At 56.1% G+C, this 21,785-nt stretch overlaps 10 protein-coding genes and 1 non-coding gene across 11 annotated transcripts; 8 read left to right on the top strand and 3 right to left on the bottom strand.

Moving 5' to 3' along the window:
* Positions 1 to 101: 101 nt before the first annotated feature.
* Positions 102 to 1,148, top strand: N656DRAFT_778281 (UcrQ-domain-containing protein). The gene is made up of 4 exons (XM_064814979.1): positions 102 to 222; positions 333 to 358; positions 528 to 705; positions 755 to 1,148. Exons 1-4 carry the CDS (start codon positions 161 to 163, stop codon positions 810 to 812), a joined length of 324 nt encoding a protein of 107 aa, XP_064671071.1. The 5' UTR covers positions 102 to 160; the 3' UTR covers positions 813 to 1,148.
* Positions 1,149 to 2,590: 1,442 nt separating this feature from the next.
* N656DRAFT_797369 (uncharacterized protein) lies at positions 2,591 to 6,489 on the top strand (the record flags this gene model as incomplete). The annotated part of the gene is made up of 5 exons (XM_064817628.1): positions 2,591 to 4,016; positions 4,080 to 4,214; positions 5,865 to 6,169; positions 6,236 to 6,369; positions 6,435 to 6,489. The coding sequence occupies 5 exons, from the start codon at positions 2,591 to 2,593 to the stop codon at positions 6,487 to 6,489; spliced, it is 2,055 nt and encodes a 684-aa protein (XP_064671070.1).
* A 640-nt stretch (positions 6,490 to 7,129) lies between these two features.
* Positions 7,130 to 8,269, bottom strand: N656DRAFT_828570 (L30e-like protein; the record flags this gene model as incomplete). Its single annotated transcript, XM_064818541.1, has 2 exons — positions 7,742 to 8,269; positions 7,130 to 7,671 (listed from the first exon to the last, which is right to left on the bottom strand). Exons 1-2 carry the CDS (start codon positions 8,175 to 8,177, stop codon positions 7,130 to 7,132), a joined length of 978 nt encoding a protein of 325 aa, XP_064671069.1. The 5' UTR covers positions 8,178 to 8,269.
* Positions 8,270 to 8,384: 115 nt separating this feature from the next.
* N656DRAFT_623658 (translation initiation factor eIF2b-like protein) lies at positions 8,385 to 10,548 on the top strand. Its single transcript, XM_064810343.1, has 4 exons — positions 8,385 to 8,895; positions 8,956 to 9,166; positions 9,266 to 10,056; positions 10,112 to 10,548. Exons 1-4 carry the CDS (start codon positions 8,798 to 8,800, stop codon positions 10,197 to 10,199), a joined length of 1,188 nt encoding a protein of 395 aa, XP_064671068.1. The 5' UTR covers positions 8,385 to 8,797; the 3' UTR covers positions 10,200 to 10,548.
* N656DRAFT_621231 (uncharacterized protein) lies at positions 10,479 to 13,548 on the top strand. The gene has a single exon (XM_064810342.1). It carries the CDS (start codon positions 10,898 to 10,900, stop codon positions 13,331 to 13,333), a length of 2,436 nt encoding a protein of 811 aa, XP_064671067.1. The 5' UTR covers positions 10,479 to 10,897; the 3' UTR covers positions 13,334 to 13,548.
* A 9-nt stretch (positions 13,549 to 13,557) lies between these two features.
* N656DRAFT_828567 (acyl-CoA N-acyltransferase) lies at positions 13,558 to 14,946 on the bottom strand. The gene is made up of 2 exons (XM_064818540.1): positions 14,446 to 14,946; positions 13,558 to 14,315 (listed from the first exon to the last, which is right to left on the bottom strand). The coding sequence occupies exons 1-2, from the start codon at positions 14,756 to 14,758 to the stop codon at positions 13,804 to 13,806; spliced, it is 825 nt and encodes a 274-aa protein (XP_064671066.1). The 5' UTR covers positions 14,759 to 14,946; the 3' UTR covers positions 13,558 to 13,803.
* Positions 14,947 to 15,081: 135 nt separating this feature from the next.
* On the top strand, positions 15,082 to 16,521 carry N656DRAFT_778273 (NAD(P)-binding protein). The gene is made up of 2 exons (XM_064814978.1): positions 15,082 to 15,343; positions 15,400 to 16,521. The coding sequence occupies exons 1-2, from the start codon at positions 15,292 to 15,294 to the stop codon at positions 16,203 to 16,205; spliced, it is 858 nt and encodes a 285-aa protein (XP_064671065.1). The 5' UTR covers positions 15,082 to 15,291; the 3' UTR covers positions 16,206 to 16,521.
* N656DRAFT_t65 lies at positions 16,375 to 16,464 on the top strand. Its single transcript has one exon. It is a non-coding gene; the product is annotated as a tRNA-Glu (tRNA).
* A 38-nt stretch (positions 16,522 to 16,559) lies between the features above and the next one.
* Positions 16,560 to 17,849, top strand: N656DRAFT_621051 (DUF1715-domain-containing protein). The gene has a single exon (XM_064810341.1). The coding sequence runs from the start codon at positions 16,914 to 16,916 to the stop codon at positions 17,571 to 17,573; it is 660 nt and encodes a 219-aa protein (XP_064671064.1). The 5' UTR covers positions 16,560 to 16,913; the 3' UTR covers positions 17,574 to 17,849.
* On the bottom strand, positions 17,580 to 19,059 carry N656DRAFT_778270 (21 kDa subunit of NADH dehydrogenase). The gene is made up of 3 exons (XM_064814977.1): positions 18,519 to 19,059; positions 17,897 to 18,414; positions 17,580 to 17,830 (listed from the first exon to the last, which is right to left on the bottom strand). The coding sequence occupies exons 1-3, from the start codon at positions 18,573 to 18,575 to the stop codon at positions 17,806 to 17,808; spliced, it is 600 nt and encodes a 199-aa protein (XP_064671063.1). The 5' UTR covers positions 18,576 to 19,059; the 3' UTR covers positions 17,580 to 17,805.
* Positions 19,060 to 19,358: 299 nt separating this feature from the next.
* N656DRAFT_778269 (AhpC-TSA-domain-containing protein) lies at positions 19,359 to 20,870 on the top strand. The gene is made up of 2 exons (XM_064814976.1): positions 19,359 to 20,029; positions 20,131 to 20,870. Exons 1-2 carry the CDS (start codon positions 19,711 to 19,713, stop codon positions 20,613 to 20,615), a joined length of 804 nt encoding a protein of 267 aa, XP_064671062.1. The 5' UTR covers positions 19,359 to 19,710; the 3' UTR covers positions 20,616 to 20,870.
* The last annotated feature ends 915 nt before the right edge of the window (positions 20,871 to 21,785 follow it).

Raw genomic sequence — 21,785 nt, 5'->3', positions numbered from 1 at the left:
GTTACTAACCGTGCACTAAACCGCATTGAGTGTTGCTCTCACGACTTGCCCGACCCATTTTCGAGTTCCGACTGCAAACCGGCCGTGAGCTAGTCCAACCTTCCAACCTTGCTGCAACAATTGACCGACCAATCTCACGTGTCTGCCTCGAACCTTCAAGATGCGCCCGACTCAGGTTCTCAGGGGCGGCGGCGGCGGCGCGCCCATCGGCAAGCATAACAAGTCAGTCCCTCTCCCCAGATGCGGGTTTTCCCGGGCCTCAGAATGCCAGCCCGTTCGGCGCCCATTGCGCTTCCCAATCCTCGTAGAGATCCTCGTTAACGGTTCTACAGCTTCCTCGGCAACTGGGGCAACTTTGGTGAGTGACCTACGAACCCAATCAAAGGGGAAGGGAACAGTCGACATAAGCCTATTGAGCCGGGAGCAAGAGGTGGAATACCCAGCACGGAAGAACGGGCATGATGGCGGCGGCATTGGGTCATGATATTTGAAAGAAACTCTTGCTAACTTGGGATATCGTCCAACAGGTGGCATGAAGCAGAGGGGCATCATCTCGTACGGCCTTGCCCCGAACCGCCAGTACCCCCTTGCCGGCGCTGCGCACGATGCCATTTTCAACACGTGGAGGCGCTTTAGCCAACAAGTCCTCTACTGGGCCCCTCCCATGATCGCCGGCTACTATGTGATGAAGTGGGCTATCGAACGGTAAGCCGCTTTCCGTTGAACCGCAAAGAGCAAAGTTAACAAATTGCAGGAACGAGTACCTCAATTCGAAGGCGGGTCGGGCTGAGCTGGGTGGCGGAGAGGAGTAAGGGGCGTGTATTTATGATGAGGAGCCCGGAACGGCAATGTGTGATCAATAGACGAACCTGTACAATCGACCACTGACCGAAGACGATAGACCTCTTCGATTTGTCTGCAGTTGACCGTTGTTCCCGGACGGCATTGGGAGAGCTTGTGTCTGTTATCATACTAGCCAGGCAGGAACTAAGGCTGACATGAACTGGTCAAGGTGAAGCTCAGGGCTACGAGCAAAGGGTACAAGACGCCAACCAAGCAGCACCCGGCCCTGAGGCCGAGGGAACCTCACAGGGGGGCCTCCTCTTCTCAACCCCATTGAAAATACGTCTGCCAAAGAGACAGCCACAAGTCAGCGCCTCGCAGAATCTGGTAGGCCCCTTATGTTCTTCTCGCCATACTTCGCGGATGCCCTGAGACCGCACCTGGTAGTCGCGGCCTAACAATTACTGATATGATCCGAGCTTCAAGAGTTCCATGAGAAAGCCATTTGAAACTCTGGCCTTGCTTGCTTGGCCGAAGTTTGTACTTGAAGGACTACGGTGTGTTAAAAGACGGCTAGAAGGCATCTATGTCCGACATAGCGAGGGTCGTACCGACGTATTGTACACTCTCTAATTAGCTAAGTCAAGTACCCGGCACCATGTACGAGCATGACATTCTTGAGTTCGAAATTCTGGTTTACCTAAGCCTGCCTTGTGAACCACAGCCTATCAACATTTCGCCAGGAAGACATGAAGTACCTAGTGGCTTCTCCAATATTGTCCTCCCTTTTGGTATCCCAGAGTAGCTTTCCAGGTAACAGCGAGTGAATCAAATCCAGGAGGTGTGTAAGTTGATCACTCGCAGAGTCGCAGCCAAGCAAGTAATCAACAGTCCTATAAACAAGTTCCCAGGCATGATCGGAGATGGCGTCTCACAGAACCAAGGTTGGGAGCATTTGGATGCACGAGATGGATGTGCAGTTGCTCTAACCCGGTCGGAGCTTTCCTTTCTCAGAGTGATGTCCCGGGTTGGCGAGCGTCGTGGGTTGAAGCTGCTGTGAGGAAAGCGCCAAGGCACTGGTGGGGCTGTGCGGAGACGCAGTGGCTCCCGGCCCGGATCTGGTTGTCACTGCGTTGGGAGCGGCACGTGAAGGCGATGGGCGCTGCGACAGGGTTCTTTTCGTTGGGCAAAGCTGGGGACAGTTGATGAACCTCTCCACTAGCGCCGCGTTTTTCTTCGCAGTGGCCGCACCGGCACAATTGACGGGTTGGGTTCATCGGTCGTTCCTCTCATTCTTTAGCAGAGCAATGTGAGGAGACCACGGCATTGCGACTTGGCCCTCTCTTGTCGAATGCCTTTTTTCCGCCCCTCCCTCATCGTTGTTGCCTTACCTCGTAGACGAAGGTCAAAACGCAGCTTTCAAACAAATCCAAACGGCACCAAGGCCCAATGACATCGACCGTCTCATCTGACCTTTAACACGACCCTGCTGTGGCTATTACCGACATCCGCGCTTCTGGACCTCACCATTTTCTCGGCACTGCCGTCTTCGCCCGAGTATCACTGCCCCGAGTGGTCCTGCGCAAAGCACACGCATAAACACACATACACAAACAATTGTCCAACAACAACAGAGTCCAGTGTGCTGGGCGCATAGCACTTGCTTCTTGGCCGCGTGGCCTCTGTCTGGCCAAATCTGACATCTTGCTCCCTGGTAGGCCCAAGCCGACCGTCTCAAACAAACTCGAGCTTGCCCCTGGACGCTGTCGCATTCGTCCTTCATGGCTCTCTCGGTGCCCGCGGCAAGATGAACTCTCTCAACATCATCTCGGCCAGAGTGTCCCCTCCGCCAAGTCCAGCACCAACGAGAACAAACTCTCTTAGCGCCATAGGCTTGGCGGTCAGCTCAGAAACGGACGGATCGCGAGGGAGCCAGGTTGACAATGCCCTGCCAGACACTAGCGAGAAAGAAGGATTGACGGCAGAGCCCGACAATTTTCCTCTCGATGCCGCACCCACCGACAACCACGGCGACGATTATGCGATAGGCGAGTCGACACCGCTGATAGCTCAGCCCGAGGCCAAGGATCCCAGCCCGCGGGGTGCTGCGTGGGTGCTCTACCCCAAACGCATCGCAAACGCCTTTGTCGACTCGATACGGTGGGTGCTGTCCACATTAGCGGCGCCAGGCGTCTATCTCTTCGCCTGCCTCTGCGACACGAACGGTAATTTTGCGCCATTGCTCCAACTGAGGAGACTCTTCGGTTTTTATGGAGGCAACCCTAAGCGGATGGCTCTGGATTACCACGAACACCTGGCTTCGTCCGAGAAACACCGCCGAGGCTTGGATGGCGCGGCCGGCAAGGGAAATCGCAGCGGGAGTAAGGCAGCTCGATTGGCTCGCTCCAGCGGGTCGTCGTCGTCTGGGTTGTCCTCTGAATCCGAGTCGGACCCAGACCGTAAAGGTCAGGGTAGCGGACCAGACGCTAGTGGAAAGCACTCGCGCTCAAAGTCGCTCCGAGATACCGATGAGATTGCGCCGGCGCGGCGGTCGATAAAAATAAAACTCCACTCTGACGAGGCCCTGCGAGAACGAAAACACAGAAAAGCAAAATCGACGGGTGCTCGAGGGAATGGGGGTTCCGGTGACGGCACAAAGGATATTTCGGCGCAGTTGAAGTCTCCAACTTCTCCTGTCGCTGCGCTTACAAAGTACCCCAAGACACCGGCTCCGCCACGGCCCCTCATCCCCCGACGCCAGCCGTCCTACATCAACACTCCTGACGTGGCCGGCATCAAACACCAAAAGACACTGATCCTAGACCTAGACGAGACGCTAATACACAGCATGTCCAAAGGTGGACGGATGAGCTCGGGCCACATGGTCGAGGTACGACTCAACACGACATACGTCGGTGTTGGCGGGCAGGCCAGTATCGGGCCACAGCACCCGATCCTCTACTACGTGCACAAGCGGCCGCACTGTGACGAGTTTCTGCGTCGAGTTAGCAAGTGGTACAATCTCGTCGTCTTTACGGCGTCGGTTCAGGAATACGCCGACCCGGTCATTGACTGGCTCGAGGCCGACCGGAAGTACTTCTCGGCGAGGTACTACCGCCAGCACTGCACCTTCCGCCATGGCGCTTTCATCAAGGACCTTAGCTCGGTTGAACCTGACCTGAGCAAGGTCATGATACTGGATAATAGCCCGCTGAGCTACATGTTCCACCAAGGTCAGTCACTCCTCGAGAGGCTCTCGGCCGCTCCACCTTTGCTAATATTGCTTGGCTACCTAGATAATGCGATTCCCATACAGGGTTGGATTAGCGACCCAACCGATAGTGACCTGATGTATTTGATACCCTTCCTAGAAGGGCTTCAGTACGTCTCTGATGTCCGCGCGCTCCTGGCCCTGCGCGGGGGCGAGGACGGTCAGCATATGGCTTGAAGGAGCTTTGCGGCGAGGTAGTGTTATCCGCGTCGAACGTTGTTTTGTTCGTCTGTTTCTTGGGGGAGCAGCATTATAAAAGGTGCAACTGTTTACATAGCGAATTAACGACGCGCGTGGGAAGCGACGAGTATTATTGCGAGGGAGTTCTTTTGGAGCGCTGTCTGTTTTCAGGGCCATTCTTCCATGTCGTTTTAGATCTTAGCTTGGGGATGGACAAAGGAGAGACAGGGCGCGAGGTGTTGGCACACTACATACACTATATCATTGTCGTAATATACTCCGCATCCGTCCCTGTGAGATTGTTGTTGTGTTCAGGGGCTCGATCGAGCTTCTGCCTCTGCAGGGCTTTCCAGGGCGGGCTACCAATACGTCACCGCGGTGGGCGCCGCATTGCTAACCCTAACCCAGTTCAATTCCCCCATGCCGTTTTGCCTGTCAGTCAGTCACCTTACTTGTTGCTGCTCCTCAACGGCTTACACTAAACTGGTCAAGGATTGGAAAGTTTGAAATTACAAGCAAGTTCGAATGGATATGAATGGTGAATTGCCAAAGAGACTCTTGTTCCTAATCAAGGCATTCTGTGTAGAGGGACACAGATGGATGTAACGGTTGGGGCAGTGTGGGCCCCAACCGTCAAGCTACATACAGTCCTGGCTCCGTTAGATGCCACCAGCCATTGGGACAGAAACATAACGACTCTAGGAAGCGTTTAGACTCCAATCTACACTACTCCAAAGCCGCCATGCTCTCTAACAGCGGCATCTGTCGGTCCAGAGTGCAAGTTTAGGTAGCACGGGTAGGTACTTCCAGCGAGGCCCCCGCCAACAAGCCCCCAAACGGTAAACCACGCTTGATCCTCAAGTGGGGCATCCACTGCCAGGCAAATCAATGTGGTGACGTCATGGTGCAGGCTCCTCAAAGGCGTCGGCCTGGGGAAGCTACGATGTGATGATGTATAGGGGCAGCGCAAAGTGGACAGCTTCCATAGGCTTACTGCTCAGGTGGGCATGTAAAGTGGAGGTTTTGAGGTGTCGCCCGTCTCTCTTGCTAAGGAATTGGTGACGCACAACGGCAGTCCAGGGGACCACCCATTCTGTTATAAGCCCGCCACCTCCCTCTCGCATGCCACTTGCCTTTCCTCAATCTGCAGATCTCACGCCAGAAAAACTACGACGAATCACTTCATCGCGGAATCAACCCAAATCACTCCAATCTCACATCCGAACCGATTTTTAGTTTCAGTAAACCGCCCAGCAACATGTCTCTGCAATGTCAGTGAACCCTTTCCCAGCATGAATCATATATCCCCAATGTTCCCCCCTCCGGTTTCCTAGCGTTGCCCTTCCAGAGAAGCGCAATTCTCATCTCCTCGAGGTTCATTCCTCTTCGGATCTCATGGCTTTGAGCTAGATTTGAGGCAACTTGGCTACACGGGATCTTACCCGACGCAATTGGGATCAAAGCACCAATGGCGGCATCTCAGAGCGCAGGAAGTTCCAGTCTGAAGCTGAGCCTGAGAGCCTTGAGAATTCGAGCCGCGCGCACCTGGGAATGGGAACTGCCAGAGAACCAATTCACAAACTCCATTGCCGGAGCTACACAAGGCACGCAACTAACATCTACCTCACAGACCTCCCCGCCGTCAAGCCCTCGGCTATCGCCCTCGGCACCATCTTCAACCACACGGCCGAGCTCGCCGTCCTCTCGCCTCTCTTTGGTCAGACATACCAGCGCGCAAAGACCGCCGACAGCAAGGAGGAGTTCATCAGGTCGCGGGAAGCCACCGGCGCCGCGGTGGCGTGGGGCACCGCCTTCCTGGGCTCGGCGCTCCAGTCATACGGTGTCGGCGCCCTCATCAACGCCACCGGAACCCTCAGCTACAAGGGCGCCGCCTACCTCGGCGGTCTGATCTTTGCGGCCACCAGCGCTCCTACTGTATGTGATTTGCCCCTTGAGACTTAAACTGTGGAGCGCGTTGCTGACGCTGAATCTTTGTAACAGTTCATCAGCCAGCTCCTTATCGAGAAGCGCCCCTTTGAGACGGTCGGTGTCAACCTGCTGGCGAAGCTGTTCGAGACTGTCGGCCTTTCCATGTTTATGACTTGGTGGGGAACTCGCACCAACCCGTTTGAATTGTGAGTTGAGACTTCGTGCTCCTGCCTCAGGAATCTCTAGACCTTTGTGCTAACAAGTATTACAGCACTAGCACCAGCTCGGGCACACCACTGAGCCGGAGTGCATTCCGGTCGGAGTGAATCTGAGAGATTGGGAATGGGAATTGGGGGGAACGAACTTCTGACTGCGTCGACTCGCTCCTGAAGAGAGGAAACTCGGGCCAGAGTGGGCGGTGTCGATCCTTATTCTTTCCTTAGCTGTATCCTATCTCGACGTTAGCATGTGAATCTAAAGAGGTTAATACCACGTTTCTTCATTTGACTTACGGGTGTCCTGTCCAGTGCTTGGTAGCATACGGCAGCGAGGAAGACGCAAAGACGAAGCGCGTTCCCAATGAGACACGTAGCAAAACTCTCAATTTGAATACATACAAACGGGAAGACCCATTTTTACCACATCCCTGGTTCCATGCAAAGAGCCAAACCCCTCTCAACGCCATCCGTCTACACAAGAGGAACCCTAAGCCAACCAGGAGTAGAATCCCAGCTCACCGAATTAACAAACGCTTGTCGAGTGACAACCTCCGAATGGTTGACGAGCACGTGTCCCAGGCCAAACCGGGAGAGATATGGCAGCGCTATAAGAAGGGAGGAAATTCTTCGACGACTTAGGGCGAACAACCCCATCGACATCCCACGCAACTCGTGGATGGTCTTTGTCTGCCCTGTAACCTGTAGCCGGAGAAACTGTCCCCAGCACACGTTCCGCCTCACTCCTCCTTCAGTAGCGGCTGCTCTGCTGTCTCGACTTCTCCCTCTCGGCAATCTGCAGCGGGTGCACGCCCTTGACCCACGGCTGTACCTGGATCTTCCACTGCTTCTCGGCCACCTTGACCAGCTCCTTCCAGGACTCGAGGTATTCCTCGGCGCTGACCTTTTTGTCGCCGCCGTCCTCGTTGTCCGCGTCCACCTCCATCACGGCATCATCGCTCTTCTTCTTGTCCTTCTTTTTTTTGTCGTCGTTATTGTTGTTGTTGTTGGTCTTCTTGCCCTCGGGTTTGAGCATGACGACGCTGGTGGCGCGCTTGGTGCACGCCGCCACGCCCAGGTCCGCGCGTGAGCGCACGTACAGGTAGGGCACGCCGTGCTCCTCGCACAGGATGGGGAAGTGCATGATGACGTCCATCGGGGAGATGTCGCCGGCGATGATGACCAGGCCCGGCGCGTCGCTGGTGGCGGCCGACGCGGCCGTCTTGGGCGGGCACTTCTTGATGGCCTTTTCGCATTCTTTGACGCCGCGGTGGATCGACTTGAGCTTGGCGCCTGTGGATGAGAGACGATCAGTTAGCTCTGGCTTGCGAACAAGTCGAAAAGTTGGGCGAGGCTGCCGTACCTTTCTTGATCAACTTGTAGATCTTTTTGTGAGTCTTTTCGTCGGCAAGCGGCAGCGCAAAGGGAACAAGCTCCTCGGCGGGCTTGATCAAGTCTTCCGGGTCGATTTTGATCTTCTTCTCGTCCTTAATATCCAGGTCTGTAACCTTGATATCCTGGTTCTTAGCCTTGATCTTTTGGTCCTCAACCTTGATATCCTCGTCCTTCACCTCGGATTTGGCGGCATCGGCTTGGAGGTGGGCATCGAGCACCCGCGCAAGCTTTTCTTGCTTTGCCTTTTCCTTCTTCTTATCCTTTTTCTCCTTGTGGATACCGTCGTTCTCGCTGCGCTTTTTATCTTTTTTATCTTTCTTATCCTTCTTTTCTAATTTATCCTTGCTCTTCTTTTCCTTCTTCAACTTCTTGTCGACAATGTCGACATTGTCGTCGGCCACCATTGTTTTTGCGGCGTGGCTGATGGATGAATTGTGGGATACGATGAATTTGTAGGGGGTACTCGGTAATGATTCGACTTGAAAGAGAGGCTTGGAGTAAAATCAAGCACCTCACAAGAACAATCGCCGGTTCTCTTGTTGTTTTATCAAATCGCACCTCTTCCTGGGATTTTCTGAAATCAGTAAACCCAAAATTTATCGGCTAATCGCATCCAGAACAAGGCTCTGGACCCGCTACAACCTCAGTCCCGGAGTTTAGCCGGCCAGCCGGGTCGTGGGGTGCGCGCTGCGGGGCAATCATCATGCCCCACTTTGCATGTGTCTGCAGTTCTACACGTCCGGTACCTACTCGAAACGTAACGTACACAGTACAATTATTTTCCGTGTGGAAGGGCTCCAATTGGTCGTTGACTCATTGTCAACCAAATCAAGCCAATTCGAAGATACTGCCTTGTACCAGCCTGACAAAGAAACACGAAGTGTTCTCCTTCCTAGTGACCTCTCTAAAACTGAGAGCAACTCCCGACGTTTGCCATCATCGCTCTTGAGGCGGGGTCCTTCAGACCGGCTTCCGACACTTCCCTCCGTTTCTCGTCACGATCATAAGACAACAAAGCGAAGCCATGGCGCCTTCACAAGCAACGCACACACCAAGTTTGGAGAAGCTGGTAAAGTCGCTCAAGGGACAATCCCTAGAGGCCTCGATCGAAGCATTGATCTTGTAGGTCTCACTCATAATCCACCTGTGTCTTACAGCAAGCTAACCTCGCCTCTATGTCAGCCTTCTTAAAAGGAGACAGGTCAAAGGCGACGAGTGCGCTCAGGCAACTGCACATATCCTCCGCCAGGTTGTCGCAAAGGCAAGATGGCAGGATGTTGACCAGCTCCTTTCACAAATCCAAAGTGCGGGGTCAAGGCTGGCTCGGGCTGCCCCCCATGAGCCTGTGATTGGCAACATTGTGAGGCGGGTATTGGGCCTCATTCGGGATGAGGCGAGTGAAGACAGGAACAATGTGGACGATTTGGCAAGCGAAGCCGCCTCCGACATCCAGAGCCTAACTCCGAGCGCACCACCTGCGCCACCCCTACAGAGACAAGCGACAATCCCCATCCGGCCCTCTCCCGCAGTTCTCACGTCAACCGCGGGTTTGCAAGTCTCCAAGTCCATGTTCAACCTGCTGTCGGTGGCAGAGCCAGACGGCTCACCCATGACGGGAGGCTCCACCCCGCTGTCTCAGGCAACGCAGCCCACCAGCGTTCATACGCTACGTTCCGAGGTCATGGACGGAATCGAGGAAATCATGGACGAGATTGGCCAGGCCGATGACCAGATCGCCAGTTTTGCCGACATTCAGATCCATCCAGGCGACTTTGTCCTGGCGTATCAACCTTCCAAAACTGTGGAGAGGTTCCTGATCAAGGCAGCATCCAGACGACGTTTTACCCTGTTTATCGCCGGCCTCGAGCCTTTCACCAACGGGACCAGTGACGCCCCCTATGCCACACTACGAAAGAAGCTCAGCGCGGCCGGAGTAAACACCATAAGTCTCTCGAGTAACGGTCTGATGGCTTATATACCCAGGGTGAACAAGGTCATACTTGGTGCCAAAGCTGTGTATCAAAATGGCGGGTTACTCGTGGATAGCGGCTGCTGCATCGCTGCTCAAGTTGCGCACGAATACCTGAAACCCGTCATTGCTTTGAGTCCAGTGTACAAGTTCTGCCCAGAGGATCCCTCATACGACGTCTCGAGGGGATGGCTTGGGAACCCTTCTACATACGTGAGCTATGGCAATGGCCCCGAAGTAGACGCGATCGTCGTCGAGAACACGGTTACAGACTATATCCCGCCTGAGCTTGTCGACGTCTACCTGACCAATCTGTGAGTCTTTGATGATCCCCCGCATTGTTGCAAGTTTTGCTCACACCTGCTGCAGCGGGCCTCAAACCCGGCACCATATTGCCAGCATTCTGGCGGACCACTATAAAACCGAGGATCTGGCCTTCTCGATGCAGCTTGATTAGTGATAACTCAATTTGAAGGGCTCGAGAATACCAGCACGCTTTTCCTGGGCCTGACCAAGATCGAGACAGTCTGTCGTGGCCATTGCGCGGGCTTCGAAATAACAGCAGACTCGTTCGCGGCCATGCGACGACGGGCGGACTCGATAACCCTCAGTGCCCCATACAAGCCTCATCAGGCCGCGTAAGCCAAGCTGGGGCTTGCGTAGAACAAAGATGTGGGAACAAATGGGTTGGGCCCAGAGAAGGGGGGCTATGTCAGCCAAGCCGTACCATCGCATTCGCTACAAGAACTCGCTAAAGTAGCTTGATCAGTGGTTTGCAAATGGAGGCCCACCTCCTGTCATGGGTCGTTGCTAAGCTTCTGGCCGTCTGCGCATCTTCAGACTTCCCGAGCCGCCAGCAACGCTCGGGTCAAATGTGAGGCCGCTAGAGCGAACGAAAGCCTTACACTTTCACCAGGCTAGGCTGCCACTGTCCCTGTGACTCTTATATGCACACGCATTCAATAGACCTGTGTCACCCAAGTTTCCATGTCATTTGCCCCTCATCTCATCTATCCACCGTGCTTTGTGCTGTGGTTCTTTCAGACATTTCATCGTCTATTAATTCCGTCGCAACTATCTCTCATTCTCATATCGAGACTTGGCACACAAGGTCTCAGAACCCCGTACAGTACGGTATAGTACACTTCACCCACGATGCCCTCACATCCTGAGGATGTGCCGCCTCCGCCTTACTCGGAGACGGACATCTATTCCACCTCTGGCAGAGCTGCATCGCCTGCCCGCAGAGACTCGTATACCATCGATACCCAGTCGACCTCGTCTACAAACGGCGATGTGATATATACGCCCCCTCTCACTCCTCGAAGCTCCCACCACTCCAACTTTGCCGGTGAGGTTGAGACTGCCAGCTCGGCGGCTGCCGCATACTTTGAGAGCCGTTCAGCGCCTCTCATCCTCAACCAGCCCCATATCATCCACTCCATCACCCTCCGAGAAGACTCAACACCTGAAAGCCTACCATATCCCGGCGAGCTAGCAGCGCGTGATGTCCGCCTGGAGGATTGGCAGACCTTTGTGAACTACCTAATGCCGCACTACTCGGCCGCCAGCAATGAGCAGGTGATTGACCGCAAGCTCCGCGCCGAGGGCCTCTCGGTCCCGAGCGGCAATAACAGCAACAACAACAATAACGATGACGCCCGCTCGCAGGCTTCAAGCCGGAGCCATGCCGCAGCCCAGCTGGACCAGATTCGCTCCGGCATCGATGCTGATGCTGCCCGTCAACGCCAGAATATCGACGCCACCGTGCGCGAATGGAACGAAGGCTTTTTCGCCCCGCGCAGCATCACCATCCGTGTCAACTCGCCCCCACCCGTCGTCCTCGACGAGCGGGAACCGCAACCACAGCCACAGCCACAGCCACACATGCCTGGTGCGTGGGACCAGTCGTTCGACCAGCAGAACGCGGCCGAGCCGGGTCTCGGCCCCTCTAATTCCCGTCCTCGGTTCGGCTTCTTCGAACGGCTCGCTGGCGCTCGTGGCGCCCATGCAGGCCGGGGCGGTGAGGGCCGCGGTGGGTTCCGCTGGGGCGGCATCAATGTCGAGAACGACCGCGTGTCGATTGGGAATAGCTTTGTCGCTGACGGCCGCACCGGGTCAGTTCGGATTGGCGGCATCGTGGCGGACAGTAATGGGATCAGTATCAATGGGATGCCCATGTTCAACCCGGGACACCGCGGCGGGGGCCTTTCTGCCATGCACGGCCGCAGAGGCGGCTGCGGGGCGGGCTTTGGCCCCGGGGGTCCTGGCGGATGGCCGTTTGGCCCCGGTCATTGCGGGCCCCGTGGGGGTTGGGGCGGGCCTGGACGCGGTCGTGGTGGCCATCCAGGGTGGGGAAGAGGACGCTGGTGGACTCCCCCACCGCCGGGTGAAGGGCCACCGCCGCCGCCAGAGGGCGATTCAGGCCCTCCTCCGCCAGAACGCGGCCGTGGACCCTGGGGACACCATCATCCTCATCCCCATCATCCTCCCCATGGACGCCCCCGGTCGCGATCGAGCTCCGCGTCGAGTACCTCGTCCCGATCGTCCTCCTGCTCTGAATCGACGGTTGGTTCTCTGCCAGATTATGACGATTTGCGCGGTTCGCAGCTGGACATTACGAAGAAATACGTCGAGGAATGCCTCCGTCATCCCGAGCAACGCATCACTAAGGAGAAGGTGAAGAGCGTGAAAGAGCAGATCAAGCAGGCGCGGAAATCCGGATCGAACAACAACCCTGCTAATGCCACCACTGACCAAGCCACGCTTCGCAAGGAAGTTAAAGAGCTTCTGCGGCAATGGAAGAGCCTCAAGAAGGAGCAGAAGCGCCAGCGCAAGCAACTCCGGCGAGAGAGGAGGCAGCGCCGCAAGCAGGAGAAGCGCGAGCGCAGGCAGGTCCGGCGCGAGATGCGACAGGCCGCCAGGGACATGCGGCGGGAGCGCCGCAGCGGTCCATTCCCCTTCCCTGGTATCCCGCCGGTGCCTCATGCTTTCGGCGCCCACCCGCCGCCACCACCACCGCCACCACATCATGGACCGCATGGACCGCATGGACCGCATGGACCGCCGCCGCCACCGATGTTCCCGCCGGGAATGATGGACTTTGCCAACGCGTTCCGCAATAACCCATGGGGCTGGCCCCACGGCGGGCCTCATCATACCCATGCCCATTCTGGAGCGGAAGCGGGAGCGGGAGCGGGTTCGGCAGCCCCTGGGGCGTGGCCCGCTGATGCCGAGGGCGTAGAAGACAATGCCCATGCAGCATCAGCGGAGAAGTACAAAGCCGTCTTGGATCTCGGAAACGAGATTGCCATGAAAGAGGCGGAGCTGCTCAAGCTGCACGAAACGATCGCGTTGGAGCATGAGGAGACGGCACGAGCACGAACTCCAGGCAGTGGCGCCGGCCAGCCGCCTTCTAGTCATGATGACGGGGAGAGTGAGAAGAAGCTCTCCAAGAGAGAGAGAGAGGCGCTCGAGATGGAAAGGGAGATTGAACAGCTGGCTGAGACGCTCGAGATGTTGCGTACCGAGGCCGACGAGGAGTTCGCGAGGGAACTGGCGGAGGAGGAAGCTCGCCGGGTGGCGGTTTGAGTTATGAGTTATGATTGAATGTACTGTATGAAGGGTTCTTATGGGGAGTACTAACGGTCGTTTTGCACCCGAGTGCAGGTAATCCAATTTGAGCGAGTTTGATGATACATATTGTCAGGGGCAAGCAACATGGTGATGCGATGGCTTAAAGTTTACTCTCCGCTTACCTTATTTATCAGACAAGAAATACAAAATATAGTAACGAGTTTATCCATGTTCTTCTTGCCACGTGAATCGCTTCATTCTCTTCATGATCATTGTGCTGTGTTCGCACGAACGCCTTGGTACATACACTGACAAACTCCCAAATCTATGTCTCACCGGTACCCTTTTTGGCCTTCTATCCACGACCAAAAACAGTACAGAAACTCGAAAGCATGACAAGCGCATAACCACTTTTATTTCCACCCGCCTGACCGACCGCCTTTATTTAAACGCCGTTCCACTTGCTCATACATAGAACCCCTTTTTCATGAGGCAGGTTTACTCTCAACCCTCTCCACCAGCTCGCCCACTCCCAAAGCCCTCCCAACCTTGACCTTGATTTTGCTCTCCCCGCCACCCTTTCCCTTGCTGGTAGCAGAACCAGAACCACCACCAGCAGCAGGATCCCTACCAACATCACCGACCGCGTCACCCTCGTCAGCAGCAGCCTCCTCGCTGCCATTTGCCCCTGCCCTTCTTCCTTGCTCGCCGTTGTTGGTCCTGGGTTTTCTCCCCTCTGCGCTGCTGTCCTCCTGCTGCTTCTCCTTTGGAATCTCGTCCGCCTCCTCCTCCTCCTCTGCCTCGCGCAGCTGCTCCCGGATAAAGGACAGGTCCAGGCGCATGCAGTATGCGTCCTCGCCGTCGGCGTAGTACTTAGCCTCGGTCTTTTCGGTCTTGAAGCCCAGCGTGTCCCGGTACAGGTGGATGGCGGCCTTGTTGGAGACGCGCACGTGCAGGGAGACGTAGTGCGCGCCGAAGGTTTCGACCATGGCCAGTTCTGTATGTACGTACGTAATGTTGTGTAAGTTTTTTTGTTTTTTTTTTTTTTTTTTTTTTTTTGAACGGTCAGAGGATGTGAAAGGAGAGAAGAGGAGAGGGGAGGGAGAAGGAGATGTAAGGAAACATACGGCTCTGCCTCATCAGCTTCTCGGCAATGCCCAGCCGGCGGTGGGTGCGCATGACGGACAGCGACGTGATGTGGCCGTGCTGCACGCCGTCGGCGGGCTCCTCCTCCATCTTGGCCAGCACATAGCCCACGATCTTGGGGTAGTCGTAGGGCGTCTTGGGCGGGCGGGAGACGTCGACGGCCACAAACGACAGCTGCGGCCACGACAGGGCGTGGTAGAGGTAGTACTTGAGGAAGTAGTTCTCGGGCAGGTTCTCGATGTTGGCGTGCTGGATCAGCGGTATGTCGGACGGACGGAGCAGGCGGATATCCATGGTTGCTTTTCTATTCTGTTTTGATTTCTTGGTGGGGTCGGTCTCAACGGACGGATTGCGCTTTGTTTGAGCCGAGCTTGGGTTGGTGATGCTGGGCTGCGTTGCGTACTGCCCTGTTACAGTACGGATGCTTTGCAGGGTGCAGATGTTCCCGTCGCTGCAGTGAGCTGTTGTGGGGCCGGGATGAATTTCAGCGGGATTGTTCAGCGAAACTTCGGCATGGGGCCGCCATGTGGGGTCACCTGTAGCCGCACAAATGGAGGGGCAGCGCATGCCGACATCGCGGGAGATGCGGGGCATCCTCTTCTCCAAGTCGGCCGAGTTATTATCACGTCTACACCAGCGCGGGGCTCATTTTTTAGGGAAAGTGGTGTAATTGTGTGTATATATTTACATCTAGCTATTCGTCTCAATTGAGTCATTCGCTGTTCCCTTCAACCCATCTCTACGCGATTTATACTGTCTAGATCAGGCACACGGGATTGCGATTGCCAAACTCACGTGAGAACACAACTACAGAAACTTACCATACCATGTCCCGACCTCTCCAAGGCAAACTGGCCATCGTAACCGGTGCCTCACGAGGTCTGACCCTCCTACCTCATCCCAATTTACACAGCGTTCCTGACCCAACCCTCCAGGCATCGGCGCGGCCATAGCCAAGAACCTCGCCTCCAAGGGCTGCAACCTCGTCATCAACTACACCTCCTCCTCCTCCACCGAGCTCGCCAACTCCCTCGCCGAAGACTTCTCCAAGGCGTACAACATCCAAGCCGTTGCAGTGCAAGCAGACATCGGGACGCCGAACGGGCCCAGCGCTCTCATCGCCGCGGCACGGGATCACTTCTCATCATCATCACCAACAGACAAACCATTCCAAATCGACATCCTGATCAACAACGCCGGCGTCGCCCGCAACGCACTGCTCGAGAACGTGACAGTCGCCGACTTCGAAGAAACCTACCGAGTCAACGTTTTGGGGCCCCTCTTGCTAGTCCAAGCCGCGCAGCGGTACCTCCCGACCGACCGCTCCGGGCGCATCGTCAACATCTCGTCCGTGTCGTCTTCAACGGGGTTCGTGACGCAGTCCGTCTACGGTGGGACCAAGGCCGCCCTCGAGGCCATGACACGCACCTGGGCCCGCGAGCTGGCCGAGCGCGCCACGGTAAACGCCGTCAACCCGGGCCCCGTCGAGGGGCCCATGTACGCGAGCAACTCGCCTGAATTTCTGGAGGGGATCAGAGGGTGGATCATGCACACCCCGCTTATGAAGGCCAGGGAGGGGGTGGATTCTGAGGAGGTGGTGCAGGAGGCTAGGGAGCATGGAGGTAGGATGGCCAGGACGGCGGAGATTGCTGGAGTGGTGGGCATGTTGTGCTCTGATGAGGCTGGGTGGTGTACGGGCCAGGTGGTGTGTGCTAATGGCGGGATGGTGATGCTGCATTAATCGGTAAACTAAAGGGGGCAATTTTGACTTGAGGCTGCTCTGAGGATTGTATTTGGGCTTGGATGTTTCCACTGGTTGTGGACACCATCTGCGAGACTAGTTTAATAGGCCCTATTCACATCGCACACCTCCAACCAGTAATCCCTGTCGGAGCCACACACGACACAGATCGGGTATGGTGTAGCGGTAACATCGTTGACTCTCATGGCTTCTGTCTGAGTGCCCTCAACAGCCCGGGGTTCGACTCCCCGTATCCGAGAAATGGTTCAGGGGTTGGTGGTGAATTTTTTGTTTCCTTTCCCAGTGTTTTCTGCTTGGGTCGAGGGGAGTGGTTAAGGGAGTAAAATCCATACCGCATGAGGGTGATACAATACCGATGATGTGACCAAATTTCAAGGTTAGGACCATGATTTTGCCCTCTCCAGAGTACGATTGATGCCTCCCGTGAGCCGGCGCCGGCCGGTCCGATCGAGCAACAAAGTTCCGCCACCGGCGCCGATGCGGGGTCCAAAAACCCGACCCCGCGCTCGCCTCCGTTCTTATCACTGCACCTCAACCCCGCCCAAAACCAATCTCGATCCCATCCTCACTTCCATCTTCAAATAGCTCAGCAATCGCGCAATCCGCCCTTATTCTGGGACGCCATCCCAGCCAATCCATTCTGCACATCTCCCTGCGCCTGGTCACAAAGAAAAAGGAAACAACAGAATGGCCACCTCCAACCCCCAACAACGGCCGACCCCAGCAGCAACATCAACAGGACCAGACCCAGACCCCTTTGACAGCCTGCTCACGCTCGAAGACGATTTCTACACACAAGGCTACGAACAGGGCCACGCCGACGGGCTCGTGGCCGGGCGCAGCGAGGGGCGACAGCTCGGGCTGGAGCGGGGGTTCCAGAAGTTTGTCGAGAGCGGGCGGCTGCAGGGGCGGGCCATAGTGTGGGCCAACCGGCTGAGGCTGGGTATGGGTAGCAACAAACCTGCTGCTGCCGCCGCTGTAAATACCGCTAAGTCGGATTCCGAAGGCGGTGGTGGTAGGAGTAGTGACTGCGGGAGCGGGAGTGATGGGGTTGGGAAAAGGGGTCTCCCGCCGCTGCCGTACAACGCCCGGCTGGAAAAACATGTTGCTGCGCTGTACGCGCTGGCCGAGACGGAGAGCCTGTCGACTGAGAACACGGACGAGGCGGTCAATGACTTTGATGACAGGTTACGCAGGGCGCTGGGGAGGGCCAAGATTATTGAGCGGATGCTGGGGGAATGGCAGAGGGGAGAGGGGGATGCGAATGGGAATGGGGATGGGCCCCATACCGCTGATCACGATCCTGATCCTGGGGCGCAACTGAAGGCAGGGGTGGCGGGAGTATGACGGCGCGGGCGTTTGATGAAGGGAGTTTTGTATACTGGATATAGCTGTAACGGCTGGGTTGGAGATTCAGGCGAACTTCTTCCGGTTGTTGAGCGGAAGAGACAAAGGCATGAATCGACACCAAGAAAACTTGTCAAAGCTTGTAATGAATGCACACTTCTATGCATCCGTCTTCTTGCCCGCTATATGTACACCGTCCCGTTGCCCCCATCTCTCTGCGCCCCCCGGCCTCTCATGAGAAGGACCTACACGGGTAGCTGCAATTCTCATTAGCATCACCAACTATCGCACTCACGCCAGACAGCCACCAATGATAAACTCACCCCTCGCCATACGACTGCTCCTCCACCAAGTCATACTTATGCACATCCCACTTCCCCGTAGCCAGACTCTGCCCGCTCGGCAGCGGCGGTAAGCCACCCGTCATCTGGAGCACCCTATTCGCGGCCTCAACACCCTTATCCTCCAGGTACGCAGCCAAGCCGCCGGCCTCGGGCTTGCCGTCCTCCTCGGCCTTGACCAGGGCCTTGGAGCCCTCCTCGCCAATCAGCTCAACGCGGGGCTCGGCGGCGCTGCCCACCGTCAGCAGCGCGACCTGCTGGGCCTGGCCGATGACGCTCAGGCGCGGGTAGTTGCGGCGCGCGTCGCGCTTCCAGTAGGGGTTGTCGGCAATGTCCCCCGCGGGCAGCGAGACCGGGTCGTCGTACTTGAGCGGGTCGTTGCTGCCGGGGGCAGGGTTGCGGTTGTATGGGTTCAGCGGCACGCCGTTGGAGCGGTTCGGGTCGATTGCTGTTGCGCGGCGGAGGCGCTCCCAGATGCCGACTGATTGAACGGTGTATTTCTGTGGAGGGGGGTGGACGGGTGGTTGAGCAGGCAATTAGCGGAGCGGGTGAGGTGGGTTGGGTGAGATATTTCAAGCGGGAATAGGCATGGATGAATACACACCTTGGTAATGCTAATGCTGACATCGCTCGCAGCTTTCGCTGCTGCTTTGGAAGCCATGGTGGCTGTTGGTCGCAATGGCGAGTGACGGGACGGTTCGGTTTCGATGTCGGAACATCAATGAGACTGTCGACATCCAAATGCCCAGAGGCGCTGTAACATGACTAAGCCTGAAGCCGGGGTTTAGCCGATAGAAGAACGCATTGGCCCAGTTGGCGAACTCAGCCAAACAGGGATGGCATGGACCACATCTCCGAAAGAAGAAGGGAACATGTTCTGCCTCCGAAGAGCTTTCCCCTCGCTCTCTCTTCGCAACACCGAAATTACACCACCTCACATGACTTGCACAGGCTGTATTCTGCTCTTCCTAGCTGCTCAAGAAAGAATTGATAATAAATACCTTATGGCCGCAACCTGCTATGGCCACAGACATTAGCGCTCATCGGGCTGCGCCAGGCTCGCAGTTGCAGGAGGGGGGAGAGCGCGGCAGCTGAGGAAAGCGGGTGGTCGAGGGGTTTCCATTCATTGCCTGATATCTCATGGAATGCCATCCGCGGCTGATGGCCCAATTCGCTAAGGTACAGGTAGCACAGGTACGGCTAAGTTATGGCAGCTCATTATGTCAGTACAGTACACTAGTACAGTACTCACGGTACTGGTTGCTCGCCGCGGAACAAGCTCACACTGCCGTCTGTTTCTTAGGCGAGCTTGTGTCTGTTTGGAAGTTACCCGACTGCAGGTCGAGACAGCCGAGTGAGCCTAAGTCGCCCCTAGCAGCATTCCACGGACTTAACTCTATGTTTTCTTACGTTACGCTCGTGCTCTGCCCTGCTCTGCCGCAGCGGAGCTCCATCCCAACTCTTCCCGAGTCTCCCAACGCTCCCCTCCCTCCCCCTGGCCCGTCTTTCTCGCGAGGCCGCCGCATGATGTGATTGGCTGGCTCCTTGCGCAACCACATTCAACGTCCTGTTTACCTTTGCGCATCAACCCCGAGCCTCTCAACCTCACCTCTTCTCGTCTTTTCCACCCATATCTCATTGGACCCCATCCATTTGCGCCTTAGCGTGATCGCCTTCTGTTGGCGACTCTATTTTCACATCTTCAAGCCCTCAAAACAACAACACCCTCACCTTTTTCATCCCCAATCTGTAAGTTTACGCCGCGCGCAAAGCTCCAGCTCCAGCTCCAGCCCGCCATGCCTGTTGAGCTCCGCAAGCGCAAGGCGCCGCCCCCGCCTCCTCCGCCGGCAAAGAAGCAGTCCAGGGTCGCCAAGGCCGCCTCCAAAGTCAAGGAGACGGTCAAGGGGAAGGTACCCGAGACGGCTGCTAGCGCCAATGGCAACGGTGCCGCCGCTGCCGCTGCCAAGCCCACAGTCGGCGACATCATCACGCTTGACGGCTTCGGCGGCGAGATTGAGACCAACGACGGTGCCAAGACGACCCTCAAGACCCTCGTCGACGAGAGCAAGGCCGGGGTGGTCCTGTTTACCTACCCCAAGGCCTCGACTCCGGGGTGTAAGTGACCGTCTTTCATACATTTCATGCATATACAGCTTCCCCCACCCATCCACTCAACCAACCAACCAACCTAACTTCATCCTCTACAAAAACAAAAGGCACCAGACAAGCCTGCCTTTTCCGCGACGCCTACGACGAGCTGATAGCCGCGAGCGGCCTCGCCGTCTACGGGCTGTCTTCCGACTCGCCCAAGGCCAACACGACCTTCAAGGAGAAGCAGAAGCTGCCCTACCCGCTGCTGTGCGATCCTTCGGCGTCGCTGATTGGCGCCATTGGCCTGAAGAAGGCGCCCAAGGGCACCACGCGCGGCGTCTTTGCCGTCGACAAGGCCGGTAAAGTGCTCGCTGCCGAACCGGGAAGCCCTGAGGGGACCGTCAATGTCGTCAAGGAGCTCGTCAAGAGCCTGAGCGGGAGCGAGGCGGCCGCTGAGAAGGTTGAGGAGAAGGTCGAGGAGGCCAAGGGGGTTGAGCAGGCTAGGGAGCAGGAGGCGGCGGAGAAGGGCGAGGAAAAGCCCGCTGAGACGACGGCACCGGCACCCGCACCGACGAACGGGGAGGAGAAGGTTGAGGAGAAGAAGGAGTGATGCAGCGGGGGGTATTGGGAGGAAGGGATGTTTTGCTGTGATGAGTGGCTGAGCAACTTGTCTTCAACGGCTCGGTCTGGGGAATGTGTAGATATACTAGGTCTTTTCGGTTTAGTTCTTCTTATGTTGGCTGCGAACAATCGGATTGGTATTTGTTTCCTTGGGAGACACTATCGGACACGGAATCTTCATCTAATGCGATGGCCCGTTCATAAAACCGCCAGCAATCATTCTTTCTGCCTGTAGCTTCCGCCATGTATCGCAGCACGCGATGCCCCTTCAACGGCCGAATAACCCACCCCCCAACAAGATTGTTATTCTCTCCTCTCAGCGTCTCGAGATCACTGCCGGTATTCATGTGTAATTTTCTGTGGGGTCAATCAGTAACAGGTGCCGCTCACAGAACCGGTGTCAATCCCGGGCCTCACGACGTCGTCGAGAGAATATGACAATTTGCCTCGATAAAGAATAAAGGAACTCACTGCATTCGCTTTGGCGGCACGTATCGATGATCGTGTATACCTGCGGGCAAATAAGACAATCCGTCATCATCCATCAATGAGCACACTCGCAGCTGAGATGGCCAAAAAAACAACGCCGCCTCTCACATGAACAGCAAACAGGCCATGGTAAACGCCGCCATGGGCGCCATGGCCGTCTTGAGGAAAAGGAAAATAGTGTCAGCCAGTGCACTTTTGCTTATACCTGTAGTAGAATGGTGTAAGGTGTGTAGTGTGTACTCGGTGCAGCACGTACATACCCGCGCATTGATCCTTCCCTTAAACATTTCAATTTGTCCAGGCTAACTCATGCCTCTGTCCGGAGTACCTAGGCTGTATAAGCGCAGGTTTAGGTCACTGGGTGATGGCGCATGGGCGTTGTTGCGTTGTTGGTCTTGGTGTGTTGGGTTGCCAGGAAGGCGTCGGTGGCTACTCCGGTAATGACATTCTCTTAGTTAGGTAATTATCTTACCCTGTAGTATGGCTCCGGTAATGATCACGGTATTTATACATCAAGGCATACCGGCGTACAGAGTACCTACCTCTAGACCCGGAGGACCTTTAACTTAGTTTTCTTATCAGTTTGGTTAGACATGGAGGTTTGTGACTTCTCTCTTTATAGCCGCAGACACTACCTAACCTATACAGTGAGCACCCCCATGCACATGTG

The sequence above is a fragment of the Canariomyces notabilis genome (genome assembly GCF_033297395.1).
Source record: "Canariomyces notabilis strain CBS 508.74 unplaced genomic scaffold N656scaffold_8, whole genome shotgun sequence".
NCBI lineage: Eukaryota > Fungi > Ascomycota > Sordariomycetes > Sordariales > Chaetomiaceae > Canariomyces > Canariomyces notabilis.
This window is presented reverse-complemented; position numbering and strand designations above follow the sequence as displayed.